The sequence below is a fragment of the Ahaetulla prasina genome, chromosome 1 (genome assembly GCF_028640845.1).
Source record: "Ahaetulla prasina isolate Xishuangbanna chromosome 1, ASM2864084v1, whole genome shotgun sequence".
Lineage (NCBI taxonomy): Eukaryota > Metazoa > Chordata > Lepidosauria > Squamata > Colubridae > Ahaetulla > Ahaetulla prasina.
The window spans coordinates 34,535,179-34,557,873 of record NC_080539.1 but is presented as its reverse complement, the minus strand read 5'-3'; the positions used below and the strand labels follow the sequence as shown (position 1 = coordinate 34,557,873).

The 22,695-nt window shown below is 39.8% G+C and overlaps 1 protein-coding gene across 1 annotated transcript in view; it reads right to left on the bottom strand.

The window, feature by feature from the left end:
- The window catches only part of C1H8orf74 (chromosome 1 C8orf74 homolog), a 32,321-nt gene extending 17,519 nt beyond the window's left edge, over window positions 1–14,802 (bottom strand). Inside the window, exons 1-3 of the mRNA XM_058164469.1 lie at window positions 14,766–14,802; window positions 14,455–14,549; window positions 7,889–8,081 (exon numbers count right to left, since the gene is read on the bottom strand). Of these exons, the coding sequence (XP_058020452.1) occupies window positions 7,889–8,081; window positions 14,455–14,549; window positions 14,766–14,802 (325 nt within the window). The remainder of the gene's footprint in view (window positions 1–7,888; window positions 8,082–14,454; window positions 14,550–14,765) is intronic.
- Window positions 14,803–22,695: the final 7,893 nt, after the last annotated feature.

Genomic DNA, 22,695 nt, shown 5'->3' with positions numbered 1-22,695 from the left:
CCAACCATCCTTTACAATGTTAAATTTAAAAGGAGTCAAAGAGTTCCCAAGAAGCAATACTTTTATTTGGGCCAATCTTGTTTAATATTTGCAATCTTTCAGATTAATTAAATCCTTCATCAGGCTATACAGTTACAGTAAAGTCAGATTAAAAGAAATGATTATGGTAATTGTGTCTGATGTGTTCAGTCAGTTGTCCTCCAGAGTGGAGTGAGAGCCTTTCCTAACTTGCACTTAAGTGCAACATAAACATCCCCTGACAACCTCTTGTTTCTGCTCCCCTCCCCTCATGACATTGGCTCATCTGATCTCCAGCCCATATCTTTTTTTTAATCAAGTTTTTATTATTATTTTTAAATGTATACATATCATTGTGTGAATGGCACGATGTTTGAGTATCATACATTTCCATACATATAAACATATTCCTAATTATTACATTCCATTTTCCTTATTCCATATTATTTACTCCTACCTTTTACATAAACTTTTAATTTTCATAAAAACATTAACTAGTATGCAATAACATCTAATCCGATGTGCTTATCTTCCATTATAATTTCAATAGTATAACCCTCAAGAAAAAAAATAAGAAATTGTCTATTTTTTTGTTTTCTCCTGTACACCATATTTCACCCATTTTTACAACAATCCCTCTCCTTTCCTCTTCTTTTTCCTCCCTCTCTTCTCTATTCCCCTCTCCTTCTCTCTCCTTCCCTCCTTCCTTCTCCTCTCCTACCCTTGCTCCTTCTTTCCTTCTCCTGTCCCTTCTTTATTTCCCCTCTCTCTTCTTCTCAGCTTCTATCTCCTTCCCTTTCTACTCTTCTCCTCCCCTCCCCTCCCCTCTCTCCTTTCCCCTCTCTACTCTTACTCTTTCTCCCTTCCTCTCCTACTCCCTTCCACTTCACTCCATTTCCCTCTCTCATTTCGTTATTGCATATATACCCAATACCTATAGAATATGGTGTATTTTCCAGTTAATATCTCTCTCAACTATAACCATACAGCTTCTTTAAATTTCATTCAAAAATCAAAGAAACAGACGTAATCACTTAAACATATATTGATAATAATAATAATAATAATTATTATTATTATACTATGATCATAATATTGATTAATCTTCATGTTAATAATTTTATAAACATCATTTTAATCCTATATATATATATCCTCAATCATCCATTCAGAAACCAGACCTCCAAATCAAGTTTAAATGTCTCATCAATGTACAATCAAATCAGATAGTTACTTCAGGGATCCTCCACTCCTCAAGTCATTTTTGTATATTCAATAGTATTTAGGGGTTCAGACATCAATTCTTTTTTTACTATTCCAGTCTCCAGTGGTTAGAAAGTAAATATACATTGTTTAACAGTTATTTCCCTCCATTTCAATATTTGTTCCCGAGTTGCAAAAAATTGCTATCATCAGCAGATGGGACTCTTTACTTCACTCTGCTTCCTCTCTGTTTTTATTGTGACTTTGCTGTGGTTCTACTTTTATTTTGACACACCCAGTTTATTTCTCTTGCTTAGTTTATCTTATAGCTCTGTATTTGAAGAAAAGGTAGGTTTATAATTCCAGCATCTTAACATGCCTTCTTAATATCATGCCTTTTATTTTGGGGATTCCATTTCCCACTTAATTTTCTTTTTAAACAGATATTTACTTCTTTAAATTTCCAATATGCTTTTTTTTCCACAATAGTGCATGCCACTGTAGCAAATTATTCTAAAAGGTATTCCCAATAAATTTTTTGGGGGAGTCCAACTTCAGCTGTAAATCTTTTCTTACCCAGACAACACAACATTCAGCATTTCTCTGCTCCTGCACAAACTTATGGTTCTGGCTGTTCCTGGCTTCATGGCAGCCATTTTGACTGCCGCTGCTCCTAGTCTTCAGATGTAGGGGTTTTCCGAGTCAGGAAGGGGAGATGCAGCTCCCCTCAACCTGCAAGGTGGTCCTCCTTTGTTTCACCACTCCTCCAAGGTGGCTATGGCTTCTAGTGAAGCTCCCGACAGGGAGAGCTTGGAACGGACCTGTGGAGGTCACGGATCTCACACCGAAGGTTCTGGAAGTTCAACCAGAAGCCTCTCCAGCCCATACCTGAAGGAGCCTTGAGCCATTCATACAGGAGTTCTTGACTTATGACCACAATTGAGCCCAAAATTTCTATTGGTAAATAAGACAGTTAAGTGAATTTTGCCCTATTTGACAACCTTTCTTCCCTTGTTAAGAGAATCACTGCAGTTGTTAAGTTAGTAACACAGTTATAAAGTGAATATAGCTTCCTTATTGACTTTGCTTGTCAGAAGGTTGCAAAAAGTGATAGCATGATCCCGGGATAGTACAGCTATCATAAAAATGAACCCATTGTGAAGTGTGTGAATTTTGATCATATGACCATGGGGATGCTGTAATGGTTGTATGTGTGAAAAATGTTTATAAATCACTTTTTTCAGTGCCATTTCAACTTTGGATGGTCACTAAAGGAATAGTGGTAAGTTAAGAATTATCTGTACTGTTTTTAAAGTAGTGTTTTTCTCCCCTTATCTCTTCTTAGTTTCTGCCATAAGGATAGTTCTTGGAGGATTCTGTTAGTGGCAAAGTTGATGATCACTTGGTACCTCCTGGCCAGTTTAGACTGGTATATTATTTGGCCCCTGGACACTGATTCCAGGGCTATTTTGCTTTGGGCAGGAGTAGAATCCAATTCTTTTTCAGACTTGGTTGTCTTGCTATGCTCACCAGGTCTCTGGGTTAATTTCTGGCACAGAGATTGGGCTTTGAATTAGCCCCAAAAGCAACCAAATAATAATGCTGGAAGAAATGGGGCAAGAGGGTGGGCTTCGCTGTGAAGTGGAAGAGATGTCTCAGCTGTTGCTTCACACTACAAGGCACAGTCCTCACATTTCTATCAGCTGATATTCAGACTTCTTTTTTATTTTTTATTTTGTCACAACAATATATACAATCATCAACATAAACAATAACCCATCATGAGAGAAAAAAGTATATATAAGTAAAAGTATAAGTAAAAGTATGCATATAATACTATAATGAAGAGAACAATAGGATAGGAACGGTAGGCCCTTTTGTGCTTTTATGCACGCCCCTTATAGTCCTCTTAGGAATGGGGTGAGGTCAATAATAGACAGTTTTTGGTTGAAGATTTTGGGGGTTTGAGTAGAGACTATAGAGTCAGGTAGTGAGTTCCAAGCGTTAACAACTCTGTTACAAAAGTCATATTTTCTGCAATCAAGTTTTTGATTCAAAAACTTTGATTGCAATCAAGTTTTTGATCCAATCAAATTTTTTTTGATCCAATCAAATTTTTTTTGATCCAATCAAAATTTTATGCAATCAAGTTTTTGATCCAGCAGAAAAGAAACTTCTTTTCTGCTGGATCAGCTTCTCTCAAGCATGGATTTAGTGCTCTTCTGAAGTAGCTGATATCAAATAATAGTTGGATTCTTGTTGAATGAACTCACTGAGATAACAAAGCTGAACAGATTGTATACACTTTGAGGCTACCTTCGGATAGTGTCAGAACAAGAATGAAAACATTACTTTAGCATCAGAAAGCTAAGGATGACATGAACTGTCTCAAGCTGGGGAGATAATGAAAGCAAGATCTTGGTGACCTGGGAGGAAATAAATATTGCCAGGAGATATTTGTACAAGAGTGAGTACAAGTGGGGACATAGCTGATGTCAGAGTTGTGCTATTACAGGTTGTAGGTGCGGGTGATTATAATTTAATAGTCTGATGTTCAAAAAATGCAATTCCTTTATATTGAAGGCAAGGATATTGGGGCAAAGCTGGGCTTCACATGAGTATGTTTACTATATACGCTAAATTTCTGTATAGATACTCATTATGGGTATTTGCATAAAGAAGAATTCAGCCAAACAGACCTGACCTACTTTTCAAACATATAATATAGATTCAGATTTAACATTTCAATAGGAAGTAGTCACCCCATTGAACATCTCTTCTTCGCAAAACAAAAGACCCAGACAAGAAGCCATTAATAAATCTACCTTGTTCTAATAAACAGAGTACATTGCTGACAATTCTGATCCCCCACAAGCTACTTGGTCAATGCAACCATTCAAACTGTACAATTGATTTCCCTTAATAACTGTCTTCTCTAACTCCACAGATTGGCTGGGGTGGAATGCTTATGTGTGTGTATATATATATATACACTCATCTTGCTGGTTGCAAATAATGATTGGATGATGCTTGCACGCACATACAGGTACACATGTATATATTACCACATACGTGTTTCTAAAATTAGGACTTCTCCTGATAATTTTATTATTGCTTGTATTGTTATAAAGAAGCTTCAATAGATACGATACCTCACAGAATATAAGAGGACAGATGTTCAGCCTGATAGGCCTATAATCTAAAATAATTGGTATAAGGAGGAGAGGAGAAGAGAGGAGATACAAATCGAGTTGGTATGTCCATTGGCTTCATTTTGGTAGTTTATAATTAAAACCATCGTGGGAGTCTAGCTATTGTCACAGTTTGTTATATAAGCAGGACAACATTTTAAACAGTACAGTTTATTTTATTTTATTTTTATTATTTTTATTTTATTTGTACACTGCAATGATCACAGCAACTGTATTTTTTTTTCTAAACCCCTGTTTAGAAAGTTGTGTGAGTTAGTACACAAAATTCCTTCATCTTCACGCAAATAATTTCTGGGGAATGAATAAGCTGTTAGTGCCAATTATTTTAAAAAAGTACTTTTTAAAAATTATTATTTTCAGTTTTAAAAGTAGATTCCTACTCTATCCCAGCCACAAGAGGGAGATGTGACACAGATTTATGCACAAATTAGCTACTTATCCAGGCTGCTGTGAAAATTAAGCAGGAAAAGATCAACAAAGCAATTGACCAAATTTAGAAGACATTATTATCTGTACACAACAATGTGAAGTCACAGCTGCCAGTTCTTTAGCTGGTGTTGTCCTTCACAGGCACCAAGTACTTCTTAAGAAGCTAGGAAGTCATAATGTATCAGCGTAGTATATGTGCAGATCCAAGCAGTGTGGCCTTTGCAATAGACAGATGGAAATTTTGTCAATGCACAGATTTTCTAAGCATCAGCCAAGATTTTTTGATATTATTATCTCTTTTATTCATTAAACATGAAACTTACTCAACTGAACATTTAAAAATGTATCATAAAATACCATTGACTGGTGCTAATGGTTGATACAGATTGCTGCCAGCGTCCTAGGTATCATCCAAGTACCTTCTTAAAATATACAATGTTCTGAGTAGCTCAGTTTTTTGTAGTTCCGCTAGTGTTATTGCAGGAAGTTGCAATTTCTTGATGTGTTTTGTAAAATTCTTAGACATGGTACCAAGTGCCCAAATGATAATGGGTATCATTGTTACATGTTTCATCCATAGCCATGTAGTTTCGATGGCCAGGTCGTGATATTTTGTGATTTTTTCCAGTTTTTTCTTCGACTCTGGTGTCTCCTGGTACAGTGATATCAATAAACCGTACCCTTCAGCCCTTAACAACTGTGATTATTATTGTTATTGTTATTATTTTTATTAATTTTTTCTATTAAAACCCACGTGAAGCTGCTTTAAAAAGTTAATATTTAAATAACTAGCCATGCATACACACACATACACACACACACACACACACACATGGACGGGTGGGGGGGGGGCTCTGCAAGGATTTTTTGTCTTTATTACAAATGTACAATATATGCAAAACTAAATACATAGAAAACAGGAGTAATCTCCAATGTTTAAAAACAGGAGCCAGGTTTTAAAGCTGGAAAAAACTTGCAGTTCAGCAGTATGTATTAGCCAGGTATTGTCACATGATGACATAAAAAATGTTATCCGAAGACACCAGTGGCTTTAGTTGTAATGTTTTCATTGTTTCAATTTATCTTTACCTCTTTCACTTTTTATAAGCGCTTGGGAATAAACCATACTAAACTGTGACAACACAAAAAAAGACATTTATGTTTTTATCTACATACTATTAAAACTCTTGTTGTCATGATCTTCAACTGGGTGAAACAGTGCATTATAGGGTGGCAATTTTTAAACAAAAGTACTTCAAATGGGCTAATGTATAAAATGAGTCCAAAATCCAGTACCCATGACATGGCATGTCAGCTACCTCAGTACCTGGATGAAGCTGTCTATCTAGACCCGTTCCAGTCCGGCTTTCGGCCCGGATACAGTACGGAGACAGCTTTGGTCGCGCTGGTGGATGATCTCTGGAGGGCCAGGGATAGGGGTTATTCCTCTGCCCTGGTCCTATTAGACCTCTCAGTGGCTTTTGATACCATCGACCATGGTATCCTGCTGCGCCGGTTGGAGGGGTTGGGAGTGGGAGGCACCGTTTATCGGTGGTTCTCCTCCTACCTCTCTGACCGGACGCAGACGGTGTTGACAGGGGGGCAGAGATCGACTCCGAGGCGCCTCATGTGTGGGGTGCCGCAGGGATCGATTCTCTCACCCCTCCTGTTCAACATCTATATGAAGCCGCTGGGTGAGATCATCAGTGGCTTTGGGGTGAGATACCAACTGTACGCTGATGATACCCAGCTGTACTTTTCCACCCCGGGCCACCCCAGCGAAGCTGTCGAAGTGCTGTCCCAGTGTTTGGAAGCCGTACGGGTCTGGATGGGGAGGAACAGGCTCAAACTTAATCCCTCCAAGACGGAGTGGCTGTGGATGCCGGCACCTCGGTACAGCCAGCTGCAGATGCGGCTGTCTATCGGGGGCGAGTTGTTGGCCCCGATGGAGAAGGTACGCAACTTGGGCATGCTCCTGGATGGTCGGTTGTCCTTTGAAGATCATTTGGCGACCGTCTCCAGGAGAGCTTTTTATCAGGTTCGTCTGATCCGCCAGTTGCGTCCCTTCCTGGACCGGGATGCCCTATGCATGGTCACTCATGCTCTCGTTACCTCTCGTCTGGACTACTGCAATGCTCTCTACATGGGGCTCCCCTTGAAGAGCACCCGGAGACTTCAGCTAGTCCAGAATGCGGCTGCGCGGGTTATTGAGGGAGTGGTTCGGAGCTCCCACGTAACACCTATCCTGCGCAGACTGCACTGGCTGCCTGTTGTTTTCCGGGTGCGCTTCAAGGTATTGGTTACCACCTTTAAAGCGCTCCATGGCTTAGGACCGGGCTACTTATGGGACCGCCTACTGCCGGCCTCTATCTCCCAGCGTCCGGTGCGTTCCCATAGAGAGGGACTCCTCAGGGTGCCGTCAGCCAAACAATGTCGACTGGTGGCCCCCAGGGGGAGGGCCTTCTCTGTGTGGGCTCCTATCCTGTGGAACGAGCTTCCCCTCGGGCTTCGACAACTACCTGACCTTAGGACCTTTTGCCGCGAACTTAAAACCTATTTATTTCATATGGCTGGACTGGCCTGATTCTTAAATTTTTAAATTTTAATTGTGGGTTTTAAATTGTTGTAATTTGTATGGGTGTAATGTTATTTTAAATTTTTGGCATATTTGAATCAGTTTTTTAAGAGTTGTTTTAATTATGGTGTATATTTCTGTTTTGTATTTTACTTGCTTGTTCACCGCCCTGAGTCCTTCGGGAGAAGGGCGGTATACAAATTAAAACATTATTATTATTATTATTATTATTATTATTATTATTATTATTATTATTATTATTATTATTATTATTATTATTATTATTATTATTATTATTATTAGTGGTCGGAGCCTCCCACCAGTTTTAGTACCGGTACTATAGAACCCACCATTGGTGCAAAGTTGACTCAGGTAAGCCCAAATGTTTCCTTTACAGCTAAAACTATTGCAGTGTACTTTTTTTTTTGTAACAAATGCAATCTTGGCTTACCTTGGGTATCCTCCAATAGCTCCCCTGTCAATTTTCCCACTTCTGCAACAGCTTGCCAGGATAAACCTTTGTTGGCAGCAAACACCAGGCTATAGTAATGGGCATCAAGTTTGATACTCTGACGTACTTCCTGAATTTCATCAAACTCCTTCCACCCCAGCAAATCTCTTAGAAACAAGCGACCAGGTTTCTGCTGAAAAAAGCACAAAACAAGAAAAGCTGCTGGTATGTGGCACTGCTTCATATCATGGAAGAATTTTTAAAAATGACAGGCCAATATGCAGGATCAAATTTGCCCAGCCTTCTGTCCTACACAGAAGCCAACTTTACTCTGGGAAGCTTACAAGTGCAACAGCTCCTATGTGGCTATTTCCACTCTGATGACTTACAGCATCTTCTATTTCAACCAGTCCTTGCTGTACCAATATATTTTATATCATCAAATCAATGATGTTGTAATATGTGCTAAATCATTAAGAACATACAGTAAATTTCAGGTTTCAACATAGTATCAGGTAAAGCATTCCCACTTTAAAACTCAACTTTCCTGTGATTCTGCAGAGCTTTTTTAAAGTAATTTTATTTTTTTTAAAGCCTCGAATAAGGCTTGTTATTGATGGCATAGATGATAGTGATATGTACTTGTGTTCCTTTAGTCAGTGGGTGATGAGTTTTTTTTAAAAAAGGTCCATTTGAAAGTCCCCATTTTGAAGATTGGAGTGAAATGAGTGGAATTATTCCAGCAGGACAACTGGTAACTGTAAACCACCAAAGTTTCACCAAGAGATGGTACTGGTAGTATGGTAGTACTGCAATGAAGATGGGGTTTGATGGAACAGTGAGTGCTTGATCCTTATAGTCTGAGCACTGGACTTCGGCATTTACAATCAAGGTCCTACCTGGTCAGTTTATTTTGAAAGATTATCTATTGGTCAGCTACCAGGTTTGCCTATAGGACTATCTACTGAACTGCTTGCTGAACTTTCTGCTGGTCTGCCTGCTGGGTTCCCTTGTTGACAAGGGAAGGAAAGTCAAGCCTAAGCCCATGACTTGTGAGGTGCCAACGGTCAATGATCTCATCCCTTCTATTTAATATCTACATAAAGCCACTAGGTGAGATCATTCTTCAACATAGGTCAGATATCATCAGTTGTATATCTCAATTCTACATCAACCAATTGACACGGTCAAGGCTTTTTCTAAGGGCTGGAGGCTATTATGGTCTTCACGAAGAGGAATAAGTTTATACTCAACCTGACATAACTGAATGGCTGCTCTTAGTTTTTCCAGTGTGGTGGATTTCCCCGCTTTAGTTCTGAATGGGTTGTACTCCTCCAGACACAACTGTAACACCTCTGCTGCATAAACACATAAAGCTACCCTAAGTACACACAAAAACACATAAACCTACCTTAAGCCCACATTGTGATATGTCCAATATCAGAATCCTTCCTGCTTATAGCCTATAAATTTTATAAATAAATAAACACTATAACCTGGCCTGGACTATCCTACCAATTACCCAGCGCCGCATTTTTTAAATTTTATGATACTCTAGGCCAGGGGTCTGTAAACTTGGCTCTTTTAAGCAAAGCTGGCTGAGGAACTCTGGGAGTTGAAGTCCACAAGTCTTAAAAGAGCCAAGTTTGCAGACCTCTGGTCTAGGCCAAGGGTGTCAAACTCGTGGGCTGTGGGCTGGATGTATCATGTCCTGGCCACTCCCACCCCCAGTTTAGCGAAGGGGAAAAAGTTGCAATATGTCACATCATGACAACGTGATGCCACAAATTTGACACCCCTGCCCTAGGCTATCAGATCTAGACATTTTTTTAAAAAAATAGGTATCAATCTCTAATGACAAAAAGGGATGCGGCAAATTCTAGTATACTATTATATGAACACAACACCTGGGTTTTGCTAGCAGCATAAGATTTTGGCCAAATATGTTATCTCAAAAGACATTGAAAGGAATAAAGGAGCCTCATAAAAAGAACTTTGTCACCCAATTAAATTTTGTTTTCAGTTCTTAAACAGTCTAGTGAGAAAAGAATATACCTAGGAATTTTTTCTTTTATAGAGCTCTTAAAATGAAGGTGACATTGGGATGTTTCCATCTGGCAACATACTGCAATTTGTAGAAGAATTCAGCCTGAAAAATGTTTAAGACACGTGGAAGTTGCATTCTGAATTGTAGATTTGTAGACTTTAGTTCAGCATTCAATACCATCATTCCAGACATTCTTCTAACTAAGCTAAACCAGCTACAGGTACCGGAACAGGCTTGTAAGTGGATCACAAGCTTCCTAACAAACAGGAAGCAGCAGGTGAAGCTAAGCAAGATCACATCAAATACCTGTACAATTAGCACAGGGGCCCCCCAAGGCTGTGTGCTCTCCCCACTTCTCTTCTCTCTGTATACCAATGACTGCATCTCCAATGATCCATCTGTTAAGCTACTGAAGTTCGCAGATGACACAACAGTGATTGGTCTCATTCGAGACAATGACGAATCCGCATATAGACGAGAGGTCGAACGACTAGCCTTGTGGTGCAACCAAAACAATCTGGAACTGAACACACTCAAAACCGTAGAAATGGTGGTAGACTTTAGGAAAAACCCTTCCATACTTCCACCTCTCACAATACTTGACAACACAGTATCAACAGTAGAAACCTTCAAATTTCTGGGTTCTATCATATCGCAAGATCTCAAATGGACAGCTAACATCAAAACATCATTAAAAAGGACAACAAAGAATGTTCTTTCTGCGCCAACTCAGTAAGCTCAAACTGCCCAAGGAGCTGCTGATCCAATTCTACAGAGGAATTATTGAGTCTGTCATTTGCACCTCTATAACTGTCTGGTTCGGTTCTGCAACCCAACAAGAAAAACACAGACTTCAGAGGATAATTAGAACTGCAGAAAAAATAATTGCTACCAACTTGCCTTCCATTGAGGACCTGTATACTGCACAAATCAAGAAGAGGGCCGTGAAAATATTTGCAGATCCCTCGCATCCTGGACATAAACTGTTTCAACTCCTACCCTCAAAACGACGCTATAGAGCACTGCACACCAGAACAACTAGACACAAGAACAGTTTTTTCCCGAAGGCCATCACTCTGCTAAACAAATAATTCCCTCAACACTGTCAGACTATTTACTGAATCTGCACTACTATTAATCGTTTCATAGTTCCCATCACCAATCTCTTTCCACTTATGACTGTATGACTATAACTTGTTGCTGGCAATCCTTATGATTTATATTGATATATTGATCATCAATTGTGTTGTAAATGTTGTACCTTGATGAACGTATCTTTTCTTTTATGTACACTGAGAGCATATGCACCAAGACAAATTCCTTGTGTGTCCAATCACACTTGGCCAATAAAATTCTATTCTATTCTATTCTATTCTAGATTCGCATTAATCAGAGGGGTGAACTAGATTAACTTTTAAGATTTCTGCCAGTTATAAAATTCCAATTCTGTAGTTGGCTTCCCGTATCGTATTAAAACATTGTTTAGATAGAATTTTCTGAACCAATCATAGAGACCTGGTTCAGAACTATAATCCACCATAAATCATACTTTGCAAAACACAATTGTTGGGATAATACAACACAGTATTTAAAAAAAAACAAACTATGGATTAGTGCAATTTATAAATAAATAATCACATTTGAAAATACTGCCTATACTCTACAGGGAATTCATCAGAAACATGTGATTGATCTTCCATAACTATTTTACACAACTAACGTAGCGAAGCCTTTTGCATTACTACTCGTTTGCATTTTAGTACTTAATAACTATGGGACTCACAGTTTAAGAATTGATATTATAGCATAGCTAGGCCATGTGTAACTGGCAGATTGGATGCCAAATTGTGATTTTAATATAGATTTTGTCTGTTATTTATTACTTTATTCTAGAATTTTAACTGGATATTCCTTGAATATTTTTATTTGTTCAGGTCTCTAGTCTTTGACTGTAATAAACTTGATTTGATTTGATCTGCCTATAATCCTAATTCATTAGCTTAATTCTGCATCGAGTTGGACCACTCCAGACTATGGACAACAATCATCAGTTTTTAAATATATATAGAATATTCACCATCAAAATCATAATCAAACTGGAATTGTTTAAAAGCAATGTGTCCCCCCCCCAGTGATGTGTTATTGGAGTATAATTGTATTTCTATCATTGTGATTTTTGAAAAAAACTAACCCAAAGCAAAATACAAACGGAAACTTTAGTAAACAAAACAGAGTTTTAAATCTCCACTTTGCCACTGAATACATTAAGTGACATTAGGCCAGTCAGATTCTTTGTCTCTCTCTGGACAATCCCTTATGCCAATCTGAGCTGGTGAATTATGAAAGTGTAATAAATGGATAAAGTTTAGGACAGTGATAGCAAACCTATGACATGTGTGTCAAAAGCAACATGCCATTATGTTTTGGGTGACACACTGATATTTACCAATACCTATCGAGTATTCTGAAAAGTATTCCCTGTTCTTCAGCAATTTTTGGATGTTGCCAAGGCTGCACAAAAACAGGCTGCTTCCACAGCCTTCAGAAATAGTGCAAAAACAAGGCATGCTTTTGGGCAATGTTTGAGGCTACACAAGAATGGGGTGTGCTCTCACAGAGCCTCCAGACCAGAGGTGGATTTCAGCAGGTTCTGACCAGTTCTGGAGAACCAGTAGCAGAAATTTTGAGTAGTTCGGAGAACCGGTAGTAAAAATTCTGACTGGCCCCACCCCCATCTGTTCTCTGCCTCCCAGTCCCCAGCTGATCGGGAGGAAATGGAGATTTTACAGTATCCTTCCCCTGCCACACCCACCAAGCCAAGCCCACCAAGCCATGCCATGCCCACCAAGCCACACCCACAGAACCGGTAGTAAAAAAATTTGAAACCCACCACTGCTCCAGACACTCTGGAAGGTGTGCAAGTACTCTTATGTGAAGTGTGCTTTTGTGGGGTTTATTTATTTATTATTTATTTTTCGTATTTTTATACCACTCTATCTCCCTAGGGACTCAGGGCGGTTCACAGCCAGATAAAAATATACATATAAATACAAATAAAACATCCATTAAAAAACTTATTACAAATGGCCAAATAATTAAAAATGACAATAAAAATAATAAAATCCCCATTAAAACCAATTCGAATTTAAAATCTAGTCCACTCCTGCGCAAATAAATAGATGTGTCTTAAGCTCGCGGTGAAAGGTTTGAAGGTCGGGAAGTTGGCGAAGTCCTGGGGGAAGCTCGTTCCAGAGGGTGGGGGCCCCCACAGAGAAGGCCCTTCCCCTGGGTGTCGCCAGCCGGCACTGTCTGGCCGATGGCACGGGTCGGTGAGAGGTATTCGGTAGCAGTAGACGGTCCCGTAAGTATCCCGGCCCTATGCCATGGAGCACTTTGAAGATAGTCACCAGAACCTTGAAGCGCACCCGGAAGGCCACAGGTAGCCAGTGCAGTCTGCGCAGGAGAGGTGTCACATGGGAGCCACGAGGGGCTCCCTCTATCACCCGCGCAGCCGCATTCTGAACAAACTGGAGCCTCCGGGTGCTCCTCAAGGGGAGTCCCATGTAGAGAGCATTGCAGTAATCCAGGGTTGTTTGGAGGGTACAAAAGCTGTGGAAGAGCTGCTTCAAGAACGAAGGTCTTGTACAACTTGGAGCAGCCTCGGGGCCTTTCAACAGAAAGAAACCACCTGAAGGTAAGTGGTGCATGGCAGATCCTAGGGAGCAGTGGGCTGTGGGGCCCTTGCGCTCTACTTCCTCAGAGCTAGGAGAAAGTCCTCAGTGCTGCCACTGAATACCGCTGCTCAGGGTGGCCTAGATTGTGTGTGTGTGTGTGTGTGTGTGTGTGTGTGTGCGTGTGTGTGTGGGGGTTTACAGAATTGTTTCCTGTGTGCATGTGAGAGAGAGAGGGGGGAGGGAGAGAGGGGGGAGGGAGGGAGAAAGACGAGTCGAGTCAATATTTTTCTGAATTTTTGACATGCCACGCCCAAAAGGTTTGTCATCGCTAGGTTAGAAAATGAAATATCAAAACAATCCAAGAATCCAGTAATTAATTCCATTGTCCTTAAAGAAAGACTTCTGCCATCAAATTCAACCTCTCATATATAAACACATAAAAATCCAGTGTGAAAAGCCGCTCTCTGGATTTAAAATGTCAGCATCAGCATTCAACCGCACAGTCAGACACAATCTGGCTGAGGTGTCTTTAGGCTACTTTAATCAATGCATCCCCTAGTACTTTTAAAATCAAAAGACGCTGTACAACAGCATTTTTTAAAAACCATGTTTTCTTGGTCAGAATAAAGTAAAAAACAAAACAGTGAAGAAAAGCGGAAAGTTCACAAATACAAGCCTTCAAGATTTCTCCAGGAAGAAGGCAGGGAGGCTTCTGAAGCATTATTTAAATGGTTTCCATAGGAATGGAACTTGACAAACTACAATATTATACATTTCACGATTTTCTGGGGCTCTCCCTTCCCCTCTAGCACAAGCACCTTAAACTTTTTCCCGTCTTATTTTACCTGCAGCTGAAGGACAGCTTCAACACCTTCTGCAGTTAAATTGGCCATCCTTCCTGTATTGGTTGCTAGGAGACGCTGGCTTACGATGCAAAACCCTGGAAGAAAAGGTTCTATTACAAAGACATACTTGCATACTCCCTTCCAACACACGGCTCTTGTGGCAGCCCAGTCTTAACTTTTGTAGCTCATGTTCATCTGCCTATCAAAGGATTCAATGGAGATTTTTTAAAAAATCTGACTTTTTCAGTTACTCATTTATGAAATACTTAGATACATATGCATGGTAGAGATTTAAAGTTTTAGTGACTTACCTAGTATCCCATGGGCATGATTTATGAGTCGCTCCATGGTACACATGCCACCAGTCACAGCTGGTAGCTTCAGATAGGGTGTGAATGCCTGAGCCAGATTGCACAGGATTTGAGAAAACATGCACGGAAGTTGATTTTGTGGCTCTTGAACAGAAATGCCACTTCTGCCTTCAACCCTAAGATTTCTGTTTTTTGTTTTTTTTTAATTTACATTTATATCCCGCCCTTCTCCGAAGACTCAGGGCGGCTTACAGTGTGTAAGGCAATAGTCTCATTCTATTTGTATATTTACAAAGTCAACTTATTGCCCCCCCAACAATCTGGGTCCTCATTTTACCTACCTTATAAAGGATGGAAGGCTGAGTCAACCTTGGACCTGGTGGGATTAGAACCTGCAGTAATTGCAGGCAGCTGTGTTTTTTAATAACAGGCTTCTTACAGCCTGAGCCACACCGCGGCCGCGGTTTTAAAGATTAACTGCAGCCACTGAGCATTAAGAGCAAAGCGACTGAGAATTAAACAGAAAATTCTGATTCATCAACTGGAGGACTAGGGAGGCCTTATGCCTGTTATTGGAATGGCTGATCTGGTTCTGTAGCACCTGAATTTGCAGAGAAATGTAGACACCTCACTGCTCTTGTACATAAAAACAAATCCTCTCACTAAAACAAGCAAAACACAGCAGCAGATCAGAAAACAATGATGTAATCTTTTCATATCAAATGATATGATACGATAGTTTTCATATCAAATGATCCAAGTGCCAAAGCCCACTGTAACTACATCGCAAAAAAGGCCTTAAAAGTTGTAAACCTAATCTTGTGCAGCTTCTTCTCCAAAAACACTACACTATTAACCAGAGCATATAAAAGATTTGCTAGACCAATTCTTGAATACAGCTCAACTGTCTGGAACCCATACCACATTTCTGACATCAATACAATTGAACGTGTCCAGAAATATTTTACAAGAAGAGTTCTTCACTCCTCTGAATACAACAAAATACCTTATGCCACCATACTTGAAATCCTGGGTTTAGAAAATTTAGAACTACGCCGCCTTCGATATGACCTGAGTTTAACTCATAGAATCATCTATCACAATGTCCTTCCTATCGAAGACTACTTCAGCTTCAATTGCAACAATACACGAGCACACAATAGATTTAAGCTTAATGTTAACTGCTCCAATCTTGATTGCAGAAAATATGACTTCAGTAACAGAGTTGTTAATGCTTGGAATACACTACCAGACTCTATCGTCTCTTCCCAAAATCCCCAAAGCTTCAATCAAAAACTATTTACCATTGACCTCACCCCAATCCTAAGAGGTCTGTAAGGGTCATGCATAAGAACACAAACATGCCTACCGTTTCTGTCCTATTGTTTTCTTTCATTATATCCAATTAATATAGTCATTACATACTTATACTCATATATATGCTTATATATTGTACAATTATTTCATGCTTATACTTATATATAGTGTGTAACAAAATAAATAAATATAAATAAATAAATAAATAAATAATCTAGGGTTTGAGTGAGGCCAGAAATTTTATGTTTATTTTATGTAGTGGAATATTCCACAGTAGTCTGAAATGTTGCGATGCTGGCAGCTATAGGTGGTTACCATTTGGTGCATGTGATGTCCCTGCTCTGCAGGACAGACTGGTCGCCACTATGCTTCTGGATTTAATTCAATGTGCTGGTTGTCACCTTTAAAGCCCTTCATGATTTGGAGCTAGGTTTCTTGCAGCACTGCCTCTCCTCGGTTGTATTTACCTGTCTTGTTGGATCCAAGACGAAAGGAATGCTCTGGGTCCTGCCCATTAGAGAGTAACATCTGGCGGGACCCAGAAGGAGACCTATTTCAATTGAGGCATTCACACTCTGGAACAGGGGTCTCCAACCTTGGCAACTTTAAGCCTGGCAGACTTCAACTCCCAGAATTCCCCAGCCAGCTTCTGGGAGTTGAAGTCCGCCAGGCTTAAAGTTGCCAAGGTTGGAGACCCCTGCTCTGGAATATCATTCCGTAGAGTTTAGACGTGCCCCAAACCTGCTGTCTTTCTGCAAAGCTTTGAAGAATTGTTGTTTTTTAACTCCAAACCAGGGACCCTTGGCATGTAATTCCAATCACAGCACTGGAAAATCTTTTGGTACTACTTTATCTTTCTAATGGATGGCAGGAAAGGGGCATCTGTGAGGGAGAATCATCAAACAGGAGAGGCTGCTTAACTTTTTCCTAGCTATATATTTCTTTTCATACTTCTTTACTCCTTCCCCACCCTCATCTTCGGGGAGACTGAGCAGAGGAGGCAAAATATGATGACCTGAGAAAGCAGGAAAAGCCAGCAGGTTACATAAAGTCACACGTGATATGACATCACCACACAAATGACATAATTTATGTGAAGGTGTCGTGACATATGGGATCATTGTGCCTTATCCATCCTTCTCATCCTAACTGTGAAATTCAAGGCAGCCTTATAACATCTCTTGGCCTAAACCCTTATCTGCAATAATAAGGTACAATGCTGACCTAACAGGCAGGGGTTAACAAATTATTTCAAATTATTGTACCTTATATCATTATATGCATTGAAAGTTAATTATACACATAAGGATATCTTTCTTTTTCTTACACAACTATTCTTTCTAGAACCAGAGCTGATACCATTTGGCATCAACACATGATTTTACCACCCCCACTATCACTACTGCTACTTTCCTATGTTAACTTCAACAGGCATCTTCCTCTGGCCATATGAACTGCAGCTTTTCCTTTCTTTCCTTTCTTTTCTTTTCTTTTCTTTTCTTTATTTGTCAGGAATGTATTAGGTAATAAGTATAAACATGGATTGGATACATAAAATAGATATGAATAGAAGAAATAACATTAGGACAGGGACGGTAGACACGATGTGCTCTTATGCACGTCCCTTACAGAGTTAAGAAGACAGGTCTAAAATCTCCTGGCTAAGCAGGTTTTCAGATTAAGCAAGCTGATTTTCCTCCGTAAGGAGAAACTGGGATCTTGAGCAATGCTGAAGCAACTATAAAAGATATGACCAGTGGTATTTCCTAGCTTACACTTCAAATGGATGGGCAAATCCAAAGCCCTGAAGCCAGAATTGCCCCGTGATAATTACTCAGATCCTACTGTTGATAATGCTGTCAATATAATTTACTTAGACTTCAGTAAAGCATTTGATAAAGTAGACCATAACCTACTACTACATAACGTAGAAAAATATGGGTTAGACAGCACCACCACCAGATGGATTCGTAACTGGCTGACCAACCGCACTCAAGTAGTCCTCAATGGAATTACATGGAGGGAAGTATGCAGTGGAGTACCCCAAGGCTCTGTTTTAGGCCCAGTACTCTTCAACATCTTCATCAATGACTTGGACGAGGGGATAGATGGGGAACTCATCAAATTTGCAGGTGACACCAAGCTAGCAGGAATAGCCAACACTCCAGAAGATAGGCTCAAGTTACAGAAGGATCTTTACAGACTTGAACATTGGGCGCTATCTAACAAAATGAAATTTAACAGTGAAAAAAGTAAGGTTCTACATTTAGGTAAAAAAACCAAAATGCACAGTTACCGTATATGTGGCACCTTGCTCAATAGTAGTAACTGTGAGAGGGATCTTGGAGTCCTAGTGGACAATCATTTAGATATGAGCCAGCAGTGCGCAGCAGCTGCTAAAAAAGCCAACACATTTCTGGGCTGCATAAACAGAGGGATAGACTCAAGACCCCGTGAAGTGTTAATACCACTCTATAATGCCTTGGTAAGGCCACACTTGGAATATTACATTCAGTTTTGGTCACCACAATGTAAAAAAGATGCTGAGACTCTAGAAAGAGTGCAGAGAAGAGCAACAAAGATGATTAGGGGACTGGAGGCTAAAACATATGAAGAACGGTTGCAGGAATTGGGTATGTCTAGTTTAATGAAAAGAAGGACTAGGGGAGACATGATAGCAGTGTTCCAATATCTCGGGGATTGCCACAAAGAAGAGGAAGTTGGGCTGTTCTCCAAAGCACCTGAGGGTAGAACAAGAAGCAATGGGTGGAAATTGATCAAGGAAAGAAGCAACTTAGAACTAAGGAGAAATTTCTTGACAGTTAGAATAATTAATAAGTGGAAAAACTTGCCTGCAGAAGTTGTAAATGCCCCAACACTGGAAATTTTTAAGATGTTGGATAACCATCTGTCTGAGGTGGTGTAGGGTTTCCTGCCTGGGCAGGGGGTTGGACTAGAAGGCCTCCAAGGTCCCTTCCAACTCTGTTGTTGTTGTTGTTGTTGTTGTTGTTGTTGTTGTTGTTGTTGTTATTATTATTATTATTATTATTATTATTATTATTATTATTATTATTATTATTATTATTACTCTATTGTATACGATAAGGGTTGTAGCAAACAGACTTGGCATTAATACTTGATGTGACCACAAAGTGCTGATTCCCATCAGGGATAACACTGCCTTTTTTATTAGAATAGAATAGAATAGAATAGAATAGAATAGAATAGAATAGAATAGAATAGAATAGAATAGAATAGAATAGAATTTTTTATTGGCCAAGTGTGATTGGACACACAACGAATTTGTCTTGGTGCATATGCTCTCAGTGTACATAAAAGAAAAGATACCTTCATCAAGGTACAACATTTACAACACAAATGATGGTCAATATATCAATATAAATCATAAGGATTACCAGCAACAAAGTTACAGTCATACAGTCATAAGTGGAAAGAGATTGGTGATGGGAACGATGAGAAGATTAATAGTAGTGCAGATTTAGTAAATAGTTTGACATCGTTGACAGAATTATTTGTTTAGCAGAGTGATGGCCTTCGGGAAAAAACTGTTCTTGTGTCTAGTTGTTCTGGTGTGCAGTGCTCTATAGCGTCGTTTTGAGGGTAGGTGTTGAAACAGTTTATGTCCAGGATGTGAGGGATCTGTAAATATTTTCACGGCCCTTTTCTTGATTCGTGCAGTATACAGGTCCTCAATGGAAGGCAGGTTAGTAGCAATTATTTTTTCTGCAGTTCTAATTATCCTCTGAAGTCTGTGTCTTTCTTGTTGGGTTGCAGAACTGAACCAGACAGTTCTAGAGGTGCAAATGACAGACTCAATAATTCCTCTGTAGAACTGAATCAGCAGCTCCTTGGGCAGTTTGAGCTTACTGAGTTGGTGCAGAAAGAACATTCTTTGTTGTCCTTTTTTGATGATGTTTTTGATGTTAGCTTTTTTGATTTTAGATCTTGTGATATGATAGAACCTAGAGATTTAAAGGTTTCTACTGTTGATACTGTGTTGTCTAGTATTGTGAGAGGTGGAAGTATGGAAGGGTTTCTCCTAAAGTCTACCACCATTTCTACAGTTTTGAGTGTGTTCAGTTCCAGATTGTTTTGGTCGCACCACAAGGCTAGTCGTTCAACCTCTCGTCTATATGCGGATTTGTCATTGTCTCGAATGAGACCAATCACTGCTGTGTCATCTGCGAACTTCAGTAGCTTAACAGATGGATTGTTGGAGATGCAGTCATTGGTATACAGAGAGAAGAGAAGTGGGGAGAGCACACAGCCTTGGGGGGGCCCTGTGCTAATTGTACAGGTATTTGATGTGATCTTGCTTAGCTTCACCTGCTGCTTCCTGTTTGTTAGGAAGCTTGTGATCCACTTACAAGCCTGTTCCGGTACCTGTAGCTGGTTTAGCTTAGTTAGAAGAGTGTCTGGAATGATGGTATTGAATGCTGAACTAAAGTCTACAAAGAGGACCCTTGCACAGGTCTTTGGAGACTCAAGATGTTGTAGGATGTAGTGCAGAGCCATATTAACAGCATCATCTGTTGATCTATTTGCTCGGTATGCAAATTGCAAGGGGTCTAACAGCGGATCCGTGATGGTTTTCAAGTAGGAAAGCACTAGCCTTTCAAAGGTTTTCATGACTACAGATGTTAAAGCAACTGGTCTGTAGTCATTCAGTTCCTTGATGGTGGGCTTCTTCGGCACTGGGATGATGGTAGAGCGTTTGAAGCAAGAAGGAACATAGCACATCTCTAGTGATTTATTGAAAATATGGGTGAAGATGGGGGCCAATTGGTCAGCACAGACTTTTAAGCAAGAAGGAGTTATCTTGTCTGGGCCTGGAGCTTTTCCTGGCTTTTGTCTGTGAAATAGGTCCTGCACTTCCTTTTCTGTGATCACTAGGGGTTGTGAACCCAATGAAATGGGGTCAGTTGTAGGAGGCTTGGCTGTTGTTGGTGTGTCTGAGATGGGGGTTGTGGAGATAGGTGGCTGTAGTTTCCTTTCAAACCTGCAGTAAAACTCATTCAGGTCATCTGCCAGTTGTTGATTACCTTCAGCCTGGGAAGGAGGTTTGCCATAGCCGGTGATATTTTTAAGAGTTTTCCACATGTTTGCTGGTTCATTTGCTGAAAACTGATTCTTTAGCTTTTCAGAATAGCTTCTTTTTGCTGCTCTGATCTCCCTTGTTAGTGCATTTCTGGCCTGATTGTACAGCATTTTATCACCTTTTCTGTAGGCTTCCTCTTTGGAATGGCGTAGCTGCTTAAGTTTAGGTGTGAACCAAGGTTTGTTGTTACTGTATATTCGCAAGTTCCTTGTAGGTACACGTAGGTCTTCACAGAAGCTGACATATGATGTTACAGTATCTGTGAGTTCATCCAGGTCTGCAGAGGTATCTTCAAATATTCAAAAATATCCCAATCAGTGCAGTCAAAGCATGCCTGTAGCTTTAATTTTGCCTCCTCCGTCCAGGTCTTCACTGATTTAATTGTTGGTTTTGTGGTTTTAAGTCTTTGCCTGTAAGCAGGTACAAGGTGAATCATGCAATGATCAGAGTGTCCTACAGCTGCTCGTGGTAAAGACCGATAAGCATCTTTTAGTGTTGTGTAGCAATGGTCTAGAATATTCTTGCCTCTGGTGGGACAATTGACATGCTGAAAGTATTTTGGTAGCTCTTTCCTTAAGTTTGCCTTGTTTAGATCTCCCAAAACAATGGCCAGTGAATCAGGGTGTTTGGCTTCAGCCTCCATGATTTGGTCAGCTAATGCCTTGTTTACACAGGCTTGTGGTGGGACATAAACAGCAATTAGAAGAAATGAGGAAAATTCACGAGGTGAATAGTATGGTTTCCAGTTGATAATTAAAGTCTCTAAATTGTTGTCACAGAATTTGTAAATTACTTTTAAATCTTGACACCAGTTGTTGTTAATATATAGGCATAAGCCTCCTCCTTTCTTTTTAACAGATGTTTCTGTAATTCTGTCTGATCGTTCAATCTGAAACCCTGGAATGTTCAGGCTGCTATCTTCAATTGATTCATTTAACCAGGTTTCAGAGAAGCATAGGACTGCTGAATTGTGAAAATCAGAATAGTATTAGTTTAAGAGGAGTATTTCATCCATCTTATCTGCAAGTGAATGTACATTTGTTAGGAAAATTGAAGGCAGAGGAGTTTTAATGCGATTTCTTAATCTGTTTAAGATCCCAGCTCATTTACCTCTCTTCCGTCGCTTCCGTCATTTGGTTCTTTTGGTAATCCATGGCTCCGTGGGAATTGCCTCCTCCTGTGTTAGATTCTAGGCAATTCCCACGGAGCCATGGATTACCAAAAAAACCAAATGACGGAAGCGACGGAAGAGAGGTAAACTCTGTGTTTGTAAAGACAGATGGGGGTGAGATCAAAGAAAGCTGCTCCTTAAAGAAATGTTGCTTAATTTTTAGCAGATGGTCTCATGAGTAGGAAATCTGTAGTGAGTCGCAGAGAACAATTAGAAATAAAGAAACCATTTATTTGCTTTCTGAATCATTTAATCTATTCAATTGTCAGAGTTTTAGTATTTAAAATATACAGCAGTGACTGATCATAGGCAGCTGGACATAA